The sequence below is a fragment of the Phytophthora ramorum genome, assembly GCF_020800215.1.
Source record: "Phytophthora ramorum isolate Pr-102 chromosome Unknown Phyram_PR-102_s0021, whole genome shotgun sequence".
Classification (NCBI taxonomy): Eukaryota; Oomycota; class Peronosporomycetes; order Peronosporales; family Peronosporaceae; genus Phytophthora; species Phytophthora ramorum.
In genome coordinates this window covers 541,812-558,997 of record NW_027150667.1, presented here as the reverse complement: position 1 = coordinate 558,997, position 17,186 = coordinate 541,812, and the positions used below count along the sequence as shown (strand labels likewise).

The window sequence follows — 17,186 nt, the reverse complement described above, 5'->3', positions numbered from 1 at the left end:
GATAGCAGCGCTGCTGATGGAGAAGCCCTCGCCGCCTGAGCCTGTGGTGCTGCCGTTCGAAAAGTGGTGGCTTCTGTGATGACCAAATGCCAAATGCCCGCTCTCTTGCCCTTCAAGTTGACTGGCGAAAAATGCGCTGGCCAATCGGAGATCGTAAACAATAGACATAAACGGTCCGGATGAGCCTAGCGTTCCGTGAATTTGTGACAGCGAGTTGAGGCGCAAAGTGAATGGCTGCATCCTTGCAAGCTTTGCCTACAACGCGGCGGTGCATTTGGATTTATTGAGTACATGTATGGATACAGTTTGAGACAGCGATATGGGCGCATGGACGTTGCAGTCAGGCCGCCGGGCTGATGGCCTTGGCTCCGGCGTCCGAGGCCGCGCGCGAGAACTTGCGGGACTTGTAGCGCGCATCCATGAGCTGGCTGGCCGAGCACGGGATCAGGAAGCTCGGGATGCGAACGTCGGCAGCCATGGAGCTGCGGCCCGTGCGGTGCCACGAGGGCTCGTACGCTGGCGATGGCATCGGGAAGGCTTCAGCGTTGCTATTGTTGGAGTCGAGCTGGACGGCTGAGCTGCTGACTGTGTTGTACTTGCGGGCGCGGTGGGCGCGTACGCTGCTAGAGACGGCGCGTACGGGCTGGCGAGAGTGGTGCATTATGACTGTATTTACTTGCGCGCGAGGCTGCTGGTTGAGGAATGACACGCTTTACGAGTTTTCCGTGCCGAGACCGTTCGGGGAAAGTACGCACGCGAGGGATTGCCCTCATACCCGCGAAAACGCTATGGAAACCAGCCGACGTTTGACCACCCAGTATTTTACTTTCTGGACAGCTGGAGCATGTGGGTAGCATCAGCTTGGCCAAGAGCGTGGAAACGCCAAGACTCCTGGCGGCGACCGAGGCACGGATGCCGATCCCGCGTGCGCCTCAGCTCTCAAAAGTGGCCACGGCTTCGACGTCGGAACACCTTCAACCACGGTAAAGTATCCATAGGATAGGATAGGTGTTGTCCTCTACTTGGCGCATGCGAAGCACCTTCCTGTGCTGATTGCATAACAGCTCCACGTCGTCACTAATTAGAGTTTATTATAGTGACAACATCGAGCCGGAGCCTCTGAAGCGATGCCGACGTTACGTCGCGCTGGTCGCTGGCATTTTTGAGACCTCGTTCGGTGTGTGAACCTCATCCGCTGGCATGGCGAGCGCCGCCGTGGCGTTTACCGTGGACCCGCTCGCGTCTCAGGACGCGGCGTCCTTCGAGCTCAACCTCCGCCTCGAGAGCAAACGCGCAGCAGGTAAGGCAGGCTACCGGTAGGCGTCTGCGCCAACATTAGCGATAGACGCTCACTATTACCTTCTGGACGCAATTTTAGACAGCGATTGGCAGCGAGTGAGCGAACAGCCTGTGGCGCTGAAAGACGTCCATGTCATCAACCAACTCAACCGAGCGCATTTTGGTACGTTTGTGGCAATTTTTGAGTCGCCATATGCGTTGCAAAGGACTAATGATGCATCTGTTTGTTGCTTGACACTTCCAGCGTATCGCCTATCGTTGAGAGCAGCAACATCGGATGCAGCACAAAGTGTAGCATTCCCATTCTACTTGACGGCCCCAGCACTTGCTTCTACCTCCAGCTCCAATGACGATTCAAACACGTGCCCGCCACAAATCGGCACCTTTGCAATTACTCAAATGTCGGAGCAATTGCAATGCAAAGTAGCAGAGTTGGAAGTCACGGACTCGACAAGTGCGTCTGAAGCTGCGGCCATGCTGGGTGGCACTTTGGCGGTGGCTTTGCTGGTGTATTCGCTGCTTCCTTATGTGAGAGCGAGAAACAGGAAGAGACGCCGCAGCCGTTCGCAGTCAAGCAGAGAAAGACTGAGGTCATGTAGTGATGAGCAAGATTTTCCTAGCACTCCAACGACCCCGAACGGAGCGAGTCGACGAATGTGGGGAGGCTTCGATGACGACGGGATTGAACCTGCAGGAGCGTATCGAGATGGATCCAGAGAGAGAAAAGGTCGACAACCAGAAGCCAATGGAAGCGTGGTGTCAGACACTGGGTCGGAGCTCCTGCTCGCTAAACTGCCCGATTTCAACGGTGAGAGGACTGACATGTAGAATAGTGCTTTTTGTGTGAGAAGAAATCTGACGGTGCGAGTGTTTCTCTCTGGCAGACGAGCGAGGCTGGCGTGACTTTTTCGACTCGGAGATTTATCGTAGCGAGCCGCAGGAGCAAAAGCGCGCAGCAACAAATACGTTTTCGAGTGTTAAAGGCCGAAGAGACTCGGCAGGGAGGGAGTCTTTTGCTACCAAACGCTTAAAACTACGACAGACCAAGATGTCTACCACAACAGCAACGACAGTAGGAGGCGATCGATACCGAACAATCAGAGACAGGATTGACCGAGCAGCGACGGAGGCTGCGATCGATGACGCGCAGTCCTTCTACGAGTTCTGGCAGATGTGAGTATTATTCGTGTTTGTAGATCCAAGCTTTCTGGGCTCGATTCGAGGACGAGGGTGCGAATGTAGCATCAATATCTTCCTTCAATCAAAGTCAAGTGTGCCGTGAATTGGGCACGATGGGACAGGTGGTGCGTGGTCTATAGGCAAAACGGTTTACCTACTTCTTTGATCTACGTCTGGTAAGGTTCGGTTGTTCGGCTCTCCCTAAAAATATGTTAGTCTGACGCAAGCACCCATCGGTGGTCGGAGTTTTCAGGACGCAATTCAAGTTCCCAGCGGATTTGGTTGCTCGAGTTCTCGTGACTTGGCTGCTAGAGCACCAAGAATAGTGCAACGTCCTCGGGCAGCGGCATCAACCAGCATGATGCATGCCCTTGTGACGGAGATGGATAACGCTTTTGGCCACCGTGTGGGTATTGCACCTCGTAGCGTACACAACCAAGCAGTTGGCAACAAGCAAGTCGATGACCCGAGTGGTGCCATGGCTGGTAACAGCGGCGTTAGTGGCAGTGGGATTGTTAGCGGAGGTGGCAATAGGAGCCCCGACTACTGCAGGTCGAACTGGTGTGGATCTCGCCCAGTCTACAAAGTCTCGGGCGCAGCAACGGCAGTACAAGCGCTCCAACGTGATCGTCACAATGCGAAATGTTGGCAGTGATGTTCTAGCCAAAATCAGGAGCCAGAAATTCAGCTCGCGTGGACTTCGTGTGACGGCTTTGAAAGACGGACTCGAAGCTCTAGCAAGAGATTCACAGCGGGGTGTGCACGAGTTATTGGGAAACCTAGGCGACGCATTCGCGAGTTCGGAGAGCTTCTGGATCACCAATCAAGTCTACGTCCAGCAAGCAACACCTGATCTCGTGAAGCAGCTTGAGAAGGTGTCGGGTGTGCTCTCCGTTGAGTATGAAATGATTTTCCCAGCATCGACGCCTATTTTGTCAACGCAGTCCATGTCAAGCTCAACATCGGCGTCTCAGTGGGGTGTCAGCAAGATCAACGCGCCCGATGTATGGGCCACAGGTAACACAGGGCAGGGGGTCGTCATCGGGTCCATTGACACAGGAGTGCGTGGGACCCATGAGGCATTAGCAGGAAATTATCGCCAAAGTTATGGTTGGTATGATCCGGAGACCAAAGCAAGTGAGCCATACGACTCGACAGGTCATGGCACGCACGTCATGGGCATTATGGCGGGCCGGTACGGCTTTGGTGTTGCCCCAGGAGCTACATGGATTGCGTGCAAGGGTTGCCGTGCTCAGGGCTGCTACGGATCGGATTTATTGGCGTGCTTCCAGTTTATGCTGTGCCCGACGACACCCAGTGGTGTCTCCAAGGACTGTTCAAAGGCGCCAAACATCGTCAACAACAGTTGGGGCGGCGGTCAAGGCTTGAAAATGTTCGATGGAGTCATCAACGCTTGGCGAGCTGCCGGAATCATCCCGGTCGTGGCGGCTGGAAACACGGGCCCCAACTGCGGTAGTATCGCGTCGCCTGGGGACTCAGCTAGTGTTATCACGGTGGGCGCGACCGATATCAACGATGCGCTCGCTTCCTTTAGCAGTAAAGGGCCAACAGTGCGTGGCCTCCGAAAACCCGATATCGCTGCTCCAGGAGCATTGATCTTGTCGTCTTGCTGGACGGACGACACGTCCTACTGCTTCAAGTCCGGCTCGAGCATGGCATCTCCTCATGTAGCAGGTGCTATCGCACTCTACTTGAGTTCGAATCCGGGGGCATCTTACGATAAAATCAAGGATCTACTGCAGTCTCGCTCCGTCACGACTACGCTTACAACCCCGACCGGCTACTCATGTGCCAACACGAAAGACCGCGATTTCCCAAACAACCAGTACGGCTACGGTCGTATCGACATTTTCAACACTCTGAGCTGATGACGGTCCCCAAGTGCACCCTACCTGCCTCTCGTAATCCTTACCTACCTACCTGTATGAAAGCAATCACAGAGACAAATCTAAAGCAATCATTCGATTATGAGCTCAACCAAGTACACAATCGTCAGAACCATACTTGTCAGTTTCTCACTCAGCTGGAGCTCTCCTTCTCGTCATTCTGCATTTTGCACGCCCTTCAACAGCCCCACTCCTGTTTCACAGTCCCGATATTCCAAGATGGCATCTCCTTCGACCAACATGACGTACCGCTTCCTGGGTGACACCGGCTTGCTGGTGTCTAAGATATCTCTGGGAGCCTGGATGCAAAAAGACGAGCGCTGCACCGACGCCAACTGGTACAACATCATGACCCACGCGTTCAAGAACGGCGTCAACTACTTCGACAACGCCGAGATGTACATGCGCGGCGAGTCCGAGGAGATCGTGGGTCGCGCCATCCAAAAGGGCATTCAAGAGGGAGTGTGGTCGCGTGAAGACCTCGTGCTCTCGACCAAGATCTTCTTTGGCAGCTCGAAGGATGGTCCGAATCACCAAGGCCTCAGCCGAAAGCACATTGTGGAGGGCATGAAGGCTGCTCTTAAGCGACTCCAGACCGACTACGTCGACGTCGTCTTCTGTCACCGTCCCGATGAATGCACTCCGATAGAGGAGACCGTCCGTGCCATGAACTACGCCATCAAGAAAGGCTGGGCTTTCTACTGGGGAACGAGTCAGTGGATGCCAGCAGACATCATGGAGGCCTGTGAGATTGCGGATCGCCTTGGCCTCATTCGTCCTGTGGTGGAACAGCCAGTGTACAACATTTTCGACCGTCCTCGTGTGGAGTACGGCTTCTTGGACTTATTCAAAAAGTACAAGCTGGGTTTGACAACGTACTCGCCCCTGGCCTTCGGCATCCTCACGGGCAAGTACATCAACGGAACACCCGAAGGTTCGCGCTTCTCGGAAGGCAAAGCGTACGACCAGTTCATGCCGAACTTTAGTGAGAAGATTCCGAAGAGTGTCGAGTTGAAGAAGATCTCGGACGAGTTAGGCTGCTCAATGGCGCAAATGGCGATCGCCTGGTGCGTCTCTAACCCGAACGTGTCCACCGTTATGCTTGGTTCATTCTCACTGAAGCAGTTAGAAGACAACCTGGAGGCTCTTCGTTTCGTCGACAAGATCACTCCAGAAATCAAAGCTCGCATTGACGTTGCTGTGGACTACAAGGTTCAAATTCCAGAGAAGGACTCTCTGGGTGCGATCCGTGCTCAATACTTGTAGGCAAGCTGCCTCAACTCGTAGAATGCTGAACAGGTAAACTAGCGAGCAAAGTATCATTCTCGTTGACTATCTCGAAAGCGAGAATCAAATAAAAGGGTATTTCCTACCACATTTTGTTTCTTGTGGTGATCACGTTCATGCATTGCGCCGTTGTCGTAGGTTGATACCGTTCCAGAATCGCTCCAGGTGCACGAGCTCTGATGTTGAGAGCCTGAACAAGTTTATGCAGATCACATCTGAAGTAAGCACCAATCGTGATCTGAAGTAATCAGTTTTCGGGCCGAGCTTCGAGCATTGATCACAGCTCGACTTCTTCCATTCCGTGTTTTGCATCCAGACCATAACACCGCGCCTTCAGTTATGCCAAGTTCTTCGATCAAGATGCCCTACCGCTTCCTTGGTGACACCGGCTTGCTGGTGTCCCAAATCTCTCTTGGTGCTTGGATGAGAAAAGACGAACGCTGCACCGACGCCAACTGGTACAACATCATGACCCACGCGTTCAAGAACGGCGTCAACTACTTCGACAACGCCGAGATGTACATGCGCGGCGAGTCCGAGGAGATCGTGGGTCGCGCCATCCAAAAGGGCATTCAAGAGGGAGTGTGGTCGCGTGAAGACCTCGTGCTCTCGACCAAGATCTTCTTTGGCAGCTCGAAGGATGGTCCCAACAATCAGGGGCTCAGCCGAAAGCACATTGTGGAGGGCATGAAGGCTGCTCTTAAGCGACTCCAGACCGACGTCGTCTTCTGTCACCGTCCCGATGAATGCACTCCGATAGAGGAGACCGTCCGTGCCATGAACTACGCCATCAAGAAAGGCTGGGCTTTCTACTGGGGAACGAGTCAGTGGATGCCAGCGGACATCATGGAGGCCTGTGAGATTGCGGATCGCCTTGGCCTCATTCGTCCTGTGGTGGAACAGCCAGTGTACAACATTTTCGACCGTCCTCGTGTGGAGTACGGCTTCTTGGACTTATTCAAAAAGTACAAGCTGGGTTTGACAACGTACTCGCCCCTGGCCTTCGGCATCCTCACGGGCAAGTACATCAACGGAACACCCGAAGGTTCGCGCTTCTCGGAAGGTAAAACCTACTTCGAACGCATGCCTGACTACCTCAATCGCATCAAAAAGAGCGTCGAGTTGAAGAAGATCTCGGACGAGTTGGGCTGCTCAATGGCGCAAATGGCGATCGCCTGGTGCGTCTCTAACCCGAACGTGTCCACCGTTATGCTTGGTTCATTCTCACTGAAGCAGTTAGAAGACAACCTGGAGGCTCTTCGTTTCGTCGACAAGATCACTCCAGAAATCAAAGCTCGCATTGACGCTGCTGTGGACTACAAGGTTCAGATTCCAGAGAAGGACTCTCTGGGTGCGATCCGTGCTCAATACTTGTAGACTTCCAAGAAGCACTGCGATATTGAGGCTTGGACTATAGTTGAGCCTAAGCAGCAAGGAATCACGAAAATGAATTGCATACCTGACGGGTTAATAGTCGTGCATACGCATTGGCACGTACTACTCACTTCTAGTTTGTCGGCGCTCTCTTGCGCTTGTAGATCGCATAGTCCGCATATGCTACGTACTGCGGCGTCAGCATAGGGATGTAGAACGATCGGTAAGGTGACTTGGACCGTTCCGCGTCCAAGAACGGAACGGAGTGCACGAGCTCCCACGTAGCAGGTTCCTCCCAAAACTTGATCTCCTTCTGGCCTGGCAAGTTCAGATCCACCACAAAATCGCAGGCTTCAATGTCCACATAGCGGCTAGGCTCCTCGCGGTTTTGGTCATTCATAGCGCTTGGGACGACCCACGTGCCGTTCTCGTGCTCCTCAAAAGGCTTAGGCAGCAGGCCGGAGAACGACGACTTGACAAACTGCACCTTGGTACTGTTGGACGGGATGAAGAAGCTGGTCGGGAAGCGGTACCATTCCTTCAGAAGACACAAGTTCACCGTAGGTGACGCTGCATTCGGGGCAGCAAGAAGCACTCCAGTCTCAGGATTGGGCAACACCTTGGCATATAAATGCTGGTACACACGAAGCGGGGCACTGAAGTTGACGATGTTGCTCGTGATACGAGAAACCGACAGCAACGCGTACACACCCAACGTTCCCACCACAAGCAGCTTCGTGAGGCCACTGCCCACAGCATGTGCGTGACTGAAAAAGCGTCCAATACGATACACCACCGCACTCAAAGTGATTGCAGCAGACAGACAAAAGAACGGATAAACCGGCGACAAGAACCTCTCCTCCTTGTGCGCTTGCGTGAACATGATCACCACCCACACGTACATGGGCGCCAAGTATGCCAGCAACTGCAGCTTCCCAGTCTCGTAATGTTCAGGCAGCACAAACACAAACAGCGCCGCAGGAGCCGCCAGCAGCGCCACCACGTTGAAATTGAGCATGAGATTCAGCAGATAGTAGCTCAGCGGTTCTGTGCCGTACAGCGTCGAGTCCGTCTCGTTGCTTAGCACATTGTAGACGAGGATATTCCACGCCGGTAGCACCCATTTCTGGTAGTAATGGAAGTTCACGAGCAGCTCCACAGCCAACACTGCTGCCCCAATAGCAGCGCCGACCACGATACTCTTGACCAGTCCTCTCGTGTAGAGCGTCTCGACTGCAAAAGGGACGAAGAGCACGCCTACGTATGGCCACCCACAGAGAACAGCCACCACGCCCCAGAACATGGCTAAATAGTGGTTCTTGTCCATCCACGCACTGGCGAACAGCATGACCAGCACCATCGTGAAGGTACTGGGCAGGAAGGCCGTGCTAGCGTGGAACACCCCGGCATTGAAGAGTAGAATCCACAGCAGGTAGCGGGCAGTGCGACGGCCAAAGCGTTTGCTGGTAGAGCGGTAGAACAGCGCCTCAGCGTAGGCCGAGAGTAGGCCCAGCGCCGCTCGGAGACCGTAGAACAGCAACAGCTTCTGGTTGGCCAGTACGCCCAGGGTAGAACCCAACGCCGTGAGTTTCACCACCGCGTAGTGCAGCAGTAGATACAAGTAGGAGCGTAGGGCGTAGACGGGAGAGTACTCCCATGTCTGGAAGCCGAACTGGTAGAGCAGATAGTGCAGCGGCTCCCAGTAGTTGAACGTCTCATCGCAGTCCGCGATGGGGCCCAGGAGAGCGGACGCCGCGCGCGGTAGAACGAGGAGGGACAGCGCCGTCTCCAGCGACGGAACCCACAGCAGACGTTCGTCCAGCTGCTCGCTCTGCGCTTGCGCCGCGGCGGCCGCTGACGCCTTCGCCTCCGACTTGGTGACACGTCGACTCGGCATTGATATGTGAGTGTGGCGTACATAAGGACTTGAGCTGAAATTCACGAAATGCTACGGTATTAGTCAAAGCACGTGTTGCTGCTCCAACCTGGGAAGCAGATATGACAGGGTTTGGTATCTTTTCTGTCTAATCCAATGTATACCCCGGATAAATTGGAGGGCTAGTGCGTTGACTCTCGTCTGCAGTCTTAGCCTGCCCTCTAAGTCCTCGACTCGACCAGGCGCTGTGTCTGGGGTAGATGCATGTAATAACTCCTGGAGAGTGTTGCCAAGTCCAGGGCAAAGTACATTTAATGAACATGATTCAGGTATACATTTCTTTGCCCACTTTGCGACTTTCCGAGCCATTTAAACAGCAACGTGTAGTCGTTGCTTTCTGTAGCTGTGCAGCGGGTGTTGAGTTGGAGCAAGTGCTGAGGGTAAAGACAAATAAGCAAAGCGCAGATTGCGTGGGCATGTATCAAATTCAAGTCAATGAAGCAAAGCTACCGTACAAATGCAAGAACCTACGGATGCCAATCCAGGTTTACTCCTGCACAACGTAGTGCGTGCCCACCGACAAAGGGCTATTGAGAGCCGCCAGTGCGATCTCCTTCGCTGTGCGAACGGCGTTGCGTAGGCCAGACGTATCACGGGTCACACGGCATTCCTGGTGCAGCTTGTCCGCCTTGACCTCGAGCAACGCGAGCTTGTCCACGGCGCTGTCCATGCCGGCGGTCGTGCGAATAGGGCCCACAGACTCCCACATGATGCGCTGGGTGGCCAGCATCACCTCCTCGATCTCATTCGGGTACGGGTCGCGGAAGCCGTTCAGGTTGGCGAACGGATCGACCTCCTTTTTGGAGCTGTCCGAGTCGAAAGCCTTGCCGTGCACCAGGAAGTCATCAGCAGAGCTACAGCCCCACACAAGTCCTTCCAGGAGCGAAGTCGACGCGAGACGATTGGCTCCGTGGAGACCCGTGCAGCTCACCTCGCCGGCAGCATACAGGCCAGGAACAGTTGTGCGTCCCTGAAGGTCCACCTCGACGCCACCGCAGTGGTAGTGAGCGGCGGGGACCACCGGCATCGGTTCCTTGGTCATGTCGATGCCGCGGTCGAGGCAGTGCTTGTAGATGGTCGGGAAACGGTTCTTGATCCAGTCGGCATCCTCGTGCGAGATGTCCAGGTACATGCAGGGCTCGTCCTGCTTCTCCATCTCGGCCAGAATGAGGCGAGCCACGACGTCGCGCGGGGCTAGCTCCCCATCCTGGTGGTAGTTCTTGGCAAAGGCACGACCGCTCTTGCTGCGGAGAATGGCGCCCTCGCCACGCAACGCTTCCGTCAGCAGAAAGCGACGCTCGTCTGGGATGTACAGCGTGGTCGGGTGGAACTGCACGTACTGCATGTTCTTGAGCTTGGCACCGGCACGGGCTGCAAGGGCGATGCCCTCGCCACGCGCGCCTTCTGGGTTCGACGTGTTCTTGTACACGTCGCCCACGCCACCAGTAGCTAGTAGTGTGAAGGGCGCGCGGTAGTGCTCCACCTTACCCTTCGAGGAGACCGTGAGAGCACCGACGCACTCGCCAGCGTCGTTGGTGACGAGCTCGAAGGCGCTGCGGCCCGTGAGCAGGGCGATGTTGGGGTGGTCACGCACCGCCTGCACCATGCTGGTGGAGATGGCGCGGCCCGTGTGGTCGGCCTTGTACAAGATGCGCGCCCGGTTGTGCGACGCCTCGAGCGTGAGCGCGAGCTCACCGTCGTCCTTGCGGGTAAACGGCACCTTGGCGACGTCCAGGAGCATCTCCTCGACGCGTCCAGGGCCTTCGACCGCCAGTTTCTGGACGGCTACGTCGTCGCAGACACCGGCACCGGCGCGGTGGACGTCGGAGGACAGCAGCGCGGGCGTGTCGTCCTCACTTTTGTAGATGATGCCGCCCTGAGCATAATATGTAGCGCAGTTGTTGGGGTCTTCAGCAGCGGCTAACATGGTCACCTTGACGCCCTGGTTGGCGAGACGCAGCGCGGTGGCGTTGCCGGCCACGCCGCAACCGAGGATCAGCGCCTTGCACTCGATCGTGTCGTACGTTGCGGAGGTGGACGACGCGCGACGCAGTAAAGAGCTGCCATTCATGTGACTACGAGAGACGGAGGTGTTGGCTTTGGCGCACGACTCGGGGGCGCTGAAGGGCGCCGTGGCGCGGGCGAGCAGCTCAAGCTGAGTCATCGTGATGGTAGGAGGTAGTTGCAGAGGTCTTGGTTTTGGTGGTGCGATGGATGGAGAGGGTGGAGGAGCCTAGTGGCTGGCGGAGTACACGGGGTACTTTTTGTTGAAAGTCCACGAGCTCTTCACGGACATCCAAAGCGAGCGTTGGACGGACGGGAGATCAAATGGACACTTGGGCGTGGCGTGGACTCGGTGTTCGAGAGCAGGCTTGAGGCGAGTGTCGACGGGGTGACGAACGATTCGTTTCGGTGCTTGACGGGGTGCGCGCTTGATGGCAAATTGCGTAATGAACTGATCGCGTTACCCGACGAATGGCCCCGTTCGTCCGGTAACGCGATCACAAGGGGGGGCAGAGGTCCAGTACGGATACGTTCTGGCAGAATATGACTTGAAATTTGCATCTTTATATCAGATTGTAGCAGGAGATGTATACCAATATACGTATACTGTATAGTGATGGGCCAGAGATCATGCACCAGCACCTGACATCTTGACTTCACTATGGAAGGCCCAGGAAGCCAGTGCAGGTAAAGAGAGTCGGCATTTTCGCGTATTTCCTGAACACTTGCCTGCCTGAGTGCTTGTGACCATCTTCAAGCAGCGTGTCCAAGCAGCCGTGATCGTACTGCTGCATTGCCAAACGTTGGAAATGCAAAGCTGCATGCTCCCGAGCCTCGGAAACTTTCGTAGGCGCTCGTGTGGGTCGGTCGCCAGTGAGGACTTTCTGTTTGGTTGAGGAATCGAAATCCGATGCGCGTGTTTCTGCGGAGCGCCGCCGATTACGCGTCGCTGCTTGTAATGGCACAAGTCTGCGAAGGTGCCTGGCGTGGTCCTCTTCGATCTCCCCACCCAGCAACTGTTGCTGCTGCAACATCCACAAAATCCTGAGCTACTGTGTGTAAGCTCTGGCTGGGGCGCTGACGCCAGCACTGCGCGATCCAAATGCACGTGTTGGTGCCAATTCCTGAGCACAGGGTCGAGAGGGCAATTGCCCCTCTGCCACCTGCTTGCACAAGTGCCCTTTGCATACCCCAGGTGCGGCGAGCAATCAAGGCTGGCGGCCACCATGCTGATGTTGCCTTTACTCCCATTCGTCAAAACTACACCACATTATTGACCAATCCAAACCGTTGCCGCGAAAAGACGCGGATCCAAAACCCAAACGTATCCGTTGCCGATGAGCTGGCTGCTGCACCTCGTCTTGGCGTGCGTCTCGACGCAAACTGCTCTCTCGGATGCAACCACCGATGCCCTCGTGCCGGACGTCATCGTGCCGCTGGACATCGACGAGACCAGCATCGCTGCGGGCATCGAACACTCGTGCGCCATCCAGACACAGTCGTACGAGGACGTGGGCGGCCGCGTGGTCTGCTGGGGCGTCAACAACGGCGGTCAGAGCTCGCCGCCCCCGGGAGACTTCATCCAAGTGAGCACTGGCCGCTTGCACTCCTGTGGGATCCGCATAGATGAGACGCTCGAGTGCTGGGGCATCGGCGCTCCCGTGACCAAACCCGAGGGACTCTTCGAGCAGGTCAGCAGCGGCGACTTCCATTCGTGCGGGATCATGAAGGACCAGACGATCAAGTGTTGGGGTATGTCTACTAGCGACGAGCAGAAGAGGGAATGCAGTTGACGGAATATTTTGTATAGGGACGGCAGCAGGAGGCATCTCCAACGCTCCAGGCGGCAAGTTCGTGCAGGTCAGCTGTGGCAAAGACTTCTCATGCGCCATTGCAACGGACGGAGCTGTTAAGTGCTGGGGCGAGAACGGACATGTACAGAGGGTGTTTTTGGTTTGTTTGGAGGAGTTCATGAGATGACGGTGCCTTTCATCTGCTTTCGATGCTGCAGGGCCAACTGAATGCGGATCCAACTGCCCGCTTCCGACAGATTTCTTCGTCATCGGGAGACTTCGCTTGTGGTGTGACGGAAGACAACACGTTGTCGTGCTGGGGTGACAACCACCGCGACCAAGCCAGTCCGCCGACCGATGAAAAGTTCATTCTTGTGAGCACGAGTAGGCTTGCTGCGTGCGGAGTGAAGGTGCGCGCTTCGATTGACCTAAAAGGCTTATGCAGTGGCTAACTGCAAACTTGTGCGATGACCCGCAGGTGGACAAAACGGTGGTGTGTTGGGGAATGCGGTCCGGAGTGACTGCGGCCCCAACGGATGTGCAGTTTGACGAGCTGACCTTAGGATGGAATCACGGCTGTGGCATTCGCTTTGAAGATGGCGGCGTCCAGTGCTGGGGTGACCGTGGTAGCAACCGTTTAGAAATCCCCGAGGCACTGCGCTAACTCAGTACCAATCTAGCACCGTCAGTTTGCGAATGCATCGAAGGATGCGTCGCGGAAATGTTCGTTGCGGTTCGCCACCAGCACTCTGCGACCGCGTCTGGGTCCTGCGGTAATAGCCTCTCCGAGATTGTCGTTGTAGATTAACGTGTTCGGTATCATCGCTGGCTTCTTCAATGGTTTTAGCAACCGACCAACTCGTTCTTTGGGCACCACGTCTGCAATCACCCGCTTTGCTAGTTGCTTCCTCAAAAGGTCCCCGGCCATCTCAAAACTGCCTCCTCCTTCCTTCTCCGTGAGCTCTCGTTGGTTGGTAAAGTGCCGCGGTGGAAATGCTTCCGTCTGAGTTGGCAGCTTAATGCTGTTCAAGCGTCTTTGGGTGCGCTTCTTGGCAATTTGACTAGCCACGACGCTGAGGGTTGATGATCGCAATAGCGCGCTCTTCGAGGTGGTGGAAGACGGTAAATGAAGCTTTCCGGTTGAACTGGACTGGTGCAGAATCAGCAGCGAAGAGTTCACCTCATACTCCATGGGCTTCGCTACTTGCAGCGACGCCCACGAAGGCGTGCCATCCGCTACAGCCGAGGTGGACGCGCTGCGCTTCATCGAAGCTTTGTCGCCGTTCTCAGTGGAGCCCATGATGCGATCAGCTAGTGAAGCAGGAATGCGCTTCTTGGGACGACCAATTGTACCGTTTTGCTGCTTGTTGGTCGCTGGTGTGGGAGCCGTGCTGACGCGGTGCTCTCGAAATGGCAAAGATAGCGATTCCATTAGTTTCTGCTCGTTCTCGTAGATCAACTGCTCCACGAGCTCTCGTGTAGCCGGCTTCAACTGCCGCATCACGGACTTGAGTCGCTGGCTAGGTAAGGACAGCAATATGGACTTGAACCGTGCTGTCACAATAGCATACGGCAAGGGTGTCCCCTTCAGCACCGAGTATGCTGCGAGACTTGCACCTGGCTTGTTCATTCTCTCTGCGAGGATTCGTGTCTTCGGTTTCTCTGTTTCGAAGATGTCTGTAGCAGTCTGCACTACCTCCTCCATGGTTCGGGCAAGAAAGCCACCACACAAGACAAATGCGAGCTCATGCGGATGTTCTCCCTGGGCCCACAGCTCGTCTCCAACCGCGAAAAATTTCAGCAGGAAGAGGTCAAAGAGGTTCTTCCACGGGATCTCTTGTGCGATAGCTGCAAGAATTGGGTTTCGACACAAGATGTCGTGCTGCACTTGAAAGCTCTTGAATCGCGCATTCGCAATGGAGGTTGCGGAGAATGGTCGACCCGAGCTACGTGAAGCTGAAGTTGCCGTCGCTGGGCCTGAAATTGGTCCGCCCACGGACCCTCTTGTGGGCGCAGGTGTCGTCACTGGTCGAGCGGGCATTGCTAGCACCCTGTGCGCTAAAGGCAAATTGCAGCGTGTAAGTAAGATGATGCAACTATATTTATGGCGAGTTGGCAATGTCGTATTTTAGCATTGAGAGCTCGGGGGCACTTAGTATCCTCCGTCGCCTTCTCCAATGTGTCCAACCGCACTAGGGCCAGCTTTTCGCATGCATCTGTTGAAGAGGTCTGCGGATATTTTTTTGCCAGGCTGTAGTCTCAGCACGTAAAAGTCCTCTAGCGCGCCCCCCCCTCCACACACACACACATCATTTGTACAAACTCCGCAAGGGTCTTCTCCAGCTCAATGGTCAGGCTCACTTTCCGTTCGCTTCGTCTCGAGTTCTCTGCAGCAGATCAAGGGAAATCTTGTCGCGGAAATCACTTGTTGGTATCTACAAACTGGTAGATTAGCTTCTGCATCAGTTATCCTGCTACGAATGCCTCAACTCCTGGCTGGATATCTAGAATCTGCTCCAGGTCGATCTCGTGCACCGCATCCAACCGCGCCAGAGCCATCACCAGCTCCCCATGTGCGCCCCTCACGGCCACGGAGTTGTCGATCCACAGGAACATGGAGCTGCTGAAGAGTCCGCCGTGCTGTTGTAGCAGATCCCTCACCGGCTGCTGCATCCGCTCGGCAAAGCTCTGCAGCGACTCCGCAACACATGAGGCTCTGTGGGTGCGATCCATATCCGTCGCGCCCGCCTGATCGCAGCTGTCGTATAGCATCTGCGCCGGCGACGCGAGCTGCACCACGATGTCCACTCGGTGGTCCGCGTCGCTGCGGATCGCGCGCAGCAGCTCGGCTGAAACCTTGGTTTCTTGTGTAGCAGACAGCGCTGCCAAGGCTGCAGTTGCAGTGACCAGAGCAAGGAGAACATGCATGATGAGTGTGTGGGAATGATGGTTCAACGGCAACCTACCTCTGCCAATGCATGCGATCTATAAGGTTTGACAAGGTAATCAGATCTCTGCGACAAGTTGACAGAATCCTGAAGTGCAAGATGCGTCGGGTAAACATGTTCCGTTGATAAGTTACGCATGACTCAGTTGCCGCCTTGGGCGAAGACGCTGTCCAGCAGCACTTGCGGTGCCTGCACCAGATCGTAGAGGTAGTCTTCTTCCCACTGCAGTGTGAGTCGGGGCAGGTCGTCGATCAGCTGCTGCTTGAGAGCGGGGGCCGAGGGTCGCGCGTCCACTGCGCGGAGACACTGCAACGAACAGCCCGCGACCCGCGAGTTGATGGCCTTGGTGAACACTGGCCGCACGAGGAACCCCTGGCACTCGGTGGCCGACGTCTCCGGAGCGCGGTAGTCGCTGAACTGCCGCAATTCCTTGCGTGCCACACAGATCTGCAGCCCGTCGTCCAGGTAGCACTCGAGCCAGATTTGGTCACGACGGCCGTGAATCAGCCGCTTAGTGGAGTGCACTATCCGAGCGATGCGGTTAACAGTGTACAGCACTTCGCCTGCATCCTCAGAGGTTGCCGTGCTGGCACGCCAGATCTGACGAGCCAACGGCCGCATCCTCGTGGAGTCGACCGCCTTGGCGCTCTTCCACACGACCCGGCTGGATGCGTTCTCGTCTTCTTCTTCATGACAGAGCAGGTGGCGCCACCCAAAGACCTGCCGCACCTTGCTGCGTCGTCGGAGGTGGCTGCGGCTGGCGCTGCCGTTGAGGTGGCGCAGCTCGCTGGGCATGGCGTGCATAGCGTGCAGCACCCGCAGCGTGTCGTGGCTGGACAGGCCTGGCAGCGCGTACTGCAGCGACCTGGGTGAGCCCGCCGAGGCGCTGGCTGACTGGTTGTCGCCCCAATTGGCGGACTGGTAGCTGCAGTCCACGGCAACTCGTTGGCGCTTCAGTCCGCGACGAGGTGAGATTGCCACACTCGCCCATCGCTTGCGGGGTTGTTGCCGCATAGCGGAGACTTGAAGCTGCCCGTTTCCCGGGAGCCAGAGTTGCTTGTCGAGACCGTCCTGGAGTGACAGCAGAGGGCAGGCGAGTCTGTTGCAAGGAGACAATTGCATGATATCGAGCGTGAGGACACAAAGTTTAAGGCCAGTTGTACGGTGCGCTCTCTCGGCACGCACGCTGTGGTTGTTGGTGCGGTGGGCTGCAACTTGCAGCTCCAGGCGTCGAGCGGCGCCAGCTCGGGCGAGGCCTCGTGATGGTCAATGGGCTGGAACACGACGCCCATGGCGAGAGTGAGAATGGCGATCCGCTTGATACAAGCAACCAACGGCTGGGTGGAGATCACTTCGCTCGCGGCTGAGCCCAACGTTCGAGGTTGTGGCTCGCGCGGCGATTTACGAAGTGGGTTGGATGGCGCCAAGGCGGAAAGGCAAGATTATGAACCACGGCGGG

General features: G+C 55.9%; 9 protein-coding genes across 9 annotated transcripts; 3 read left to right on the top strand and 6 right to left on the bottom strand.

The window, feature by feature from the left end:
* Positions 1-340: 340 nt before the first annotated feature.
* KRP23_14501 (uncharacterized protein) lies at positions 341-661 on the bottom strand (the record flags this gene model as incomplete). The annotated part of the gene is made up of 1 exon (XM_067885329.1): positions 341-661. One exon carries the CDS (start codon positions 659-661, stop codon positions 341-343), a length of 321 nt encoding a protein of 106 aa, XP_067737516.1.
* Positions 662-1,200: 539 nt separating this feature from the next.
* On the top strand, positions 1,201-2,476 carry KRP23_14500 (uncharacterized protein; the record flags this gene model as incomplete). The annotated part of the gene is made up of 4 exons (XM_067885328.1): positions 1,201-1,300; positions 1,379-1,462; positions 1,544-2,107; positions 2,184-2,476. The coding sequence occupies 4 exons, from the start codon at positions 1,201-1,203 to the stop codon at positions 2,474-2,476; spliced, it is 1,041 nt and encodes a 346-aa protein (XP_067737515.1).
* Positions 2,477-2,939: 463 nt separating this feature from the next.
* KRP23_14499 (Bacillopeptidase F) lies at positions 2,940-4,367 on the top strand (the record flags this gene model as incomplete). Its single annotated transcript, XM_067885327.1, has 1 exon — positions 2,940-4,367. The coding sequence occupies one exon, from the start codon at positions 2,940-2,942 to the stop codon at positions 4,365-4,367; it is 1,428 nt and encodes a 475-aa protein (XP_067737514.1).
* Positions 4,368-7,179: 2,812 nt separating this feature from the next.
* On the bottom strand, positions 7,180-8,943 carry KRP23_14498 (Alpha-1,2-mannosyltransferase ALG9; the record flags this gene model as incomplete). The annotated part of the gene is made up of 1 exon (XM_067885326.1): positions 7,180-8,943. The coding sequence occupies one exon, from the start codon at positions 8,941-8,943 to the stop codon at positions 7,180-7,182; it is 1,764 nt and encodes a 587-aa protein (XP_067737513.1).
* A 526-nt stretch (positions 8,944-9,469) lies between these two features.
* Positions 9,470-11,146, bottom strand: KRP23_14497 (L-aspartate oxidase; the record flags this gene model as incomplete). Its single annotated transcript, XM_067885325.1, has 1 exon — positions 9,470-11,146. One exon carries the CDS (start codon positions 11,144-11,146, stop codon positions 9,470-9,472), a length of 1,677 nt encoding a protein of 558 aa, XP_067737512.1.
* Positions 11,147-12,323: 1,177 nt separating this feature from the next.
* On the top strand, positions 12,324-13,443 carry KRP23_14496 (Serine/threonine-protein kinase-like protein CCR2; the record flags this gene model as incomplete). Its single annotated transcript, XM_067885324.1, has 4 exons — positions 12,324-12,738; positions 12,797-12,921; positions 12,998-13,189; positions 13,258-13,443. 4 exons carry the CDS (start codon positions 12,324-12,326, stop codon positions 13,441-13,443), a joined length of 918 nt encoding a protein of 305 aa, XP_067737511.1.
* Positions 13,444-13,464: 21 nt separating this feature from the next.
* KRP23_14495 (uncharacterized protein) lies at positions 13,465-14,820 on the bottom strand (the record flags this gene model as incomplete). Its single annotated transcript, XM_067885323.1, has 1 exon — positions 13,465-14,820. The coding sequence occupies one exon, from the start codon at positions 14,818-14,820 to the stop codon at positions 13,465-13,467; it is 1,356 nt and encodes a 451-aa protein (XP_067737510.1).
* Positions 14,821-15,245: 425 nt separating this feature from the next.
* Positions 15,246-15,707, bottom strand: KRP23_14494 (uncharacterized protein; the record flags this gene model as incomplete). The annotated part of the gene is made up of 1 exon (XM_067885322.1): positions 15,246-15,707. One exon carries the CDS (start codon positions 15,705-15,707, stop codon positions 15,246-15,248), a length of 462 nt encoding a protein of 153 aa, XP_067737509.1.
* A 161-nt stretch (positions 15,708-15,868) lies between these two features.
* KRP23_14493 (uncharacterized protein) lies at positions 15,869-17,019 on the bottom strand (the record flags this gene model as incomplete). Its single annotated transcript, XM_067885321.1, has 2 exons — positions 15,869-16,826; positions 16,913-17,019. 2 exons carry the CDS (start codon positions 17,017-17,019, stop codon positions 15,869-15,871), a joined length of 1,065 nt encoding a protein of 354 aa, XP_067737508.1.
* Positions 17,020-17,186: the final 167 nt, after the last annotated feature.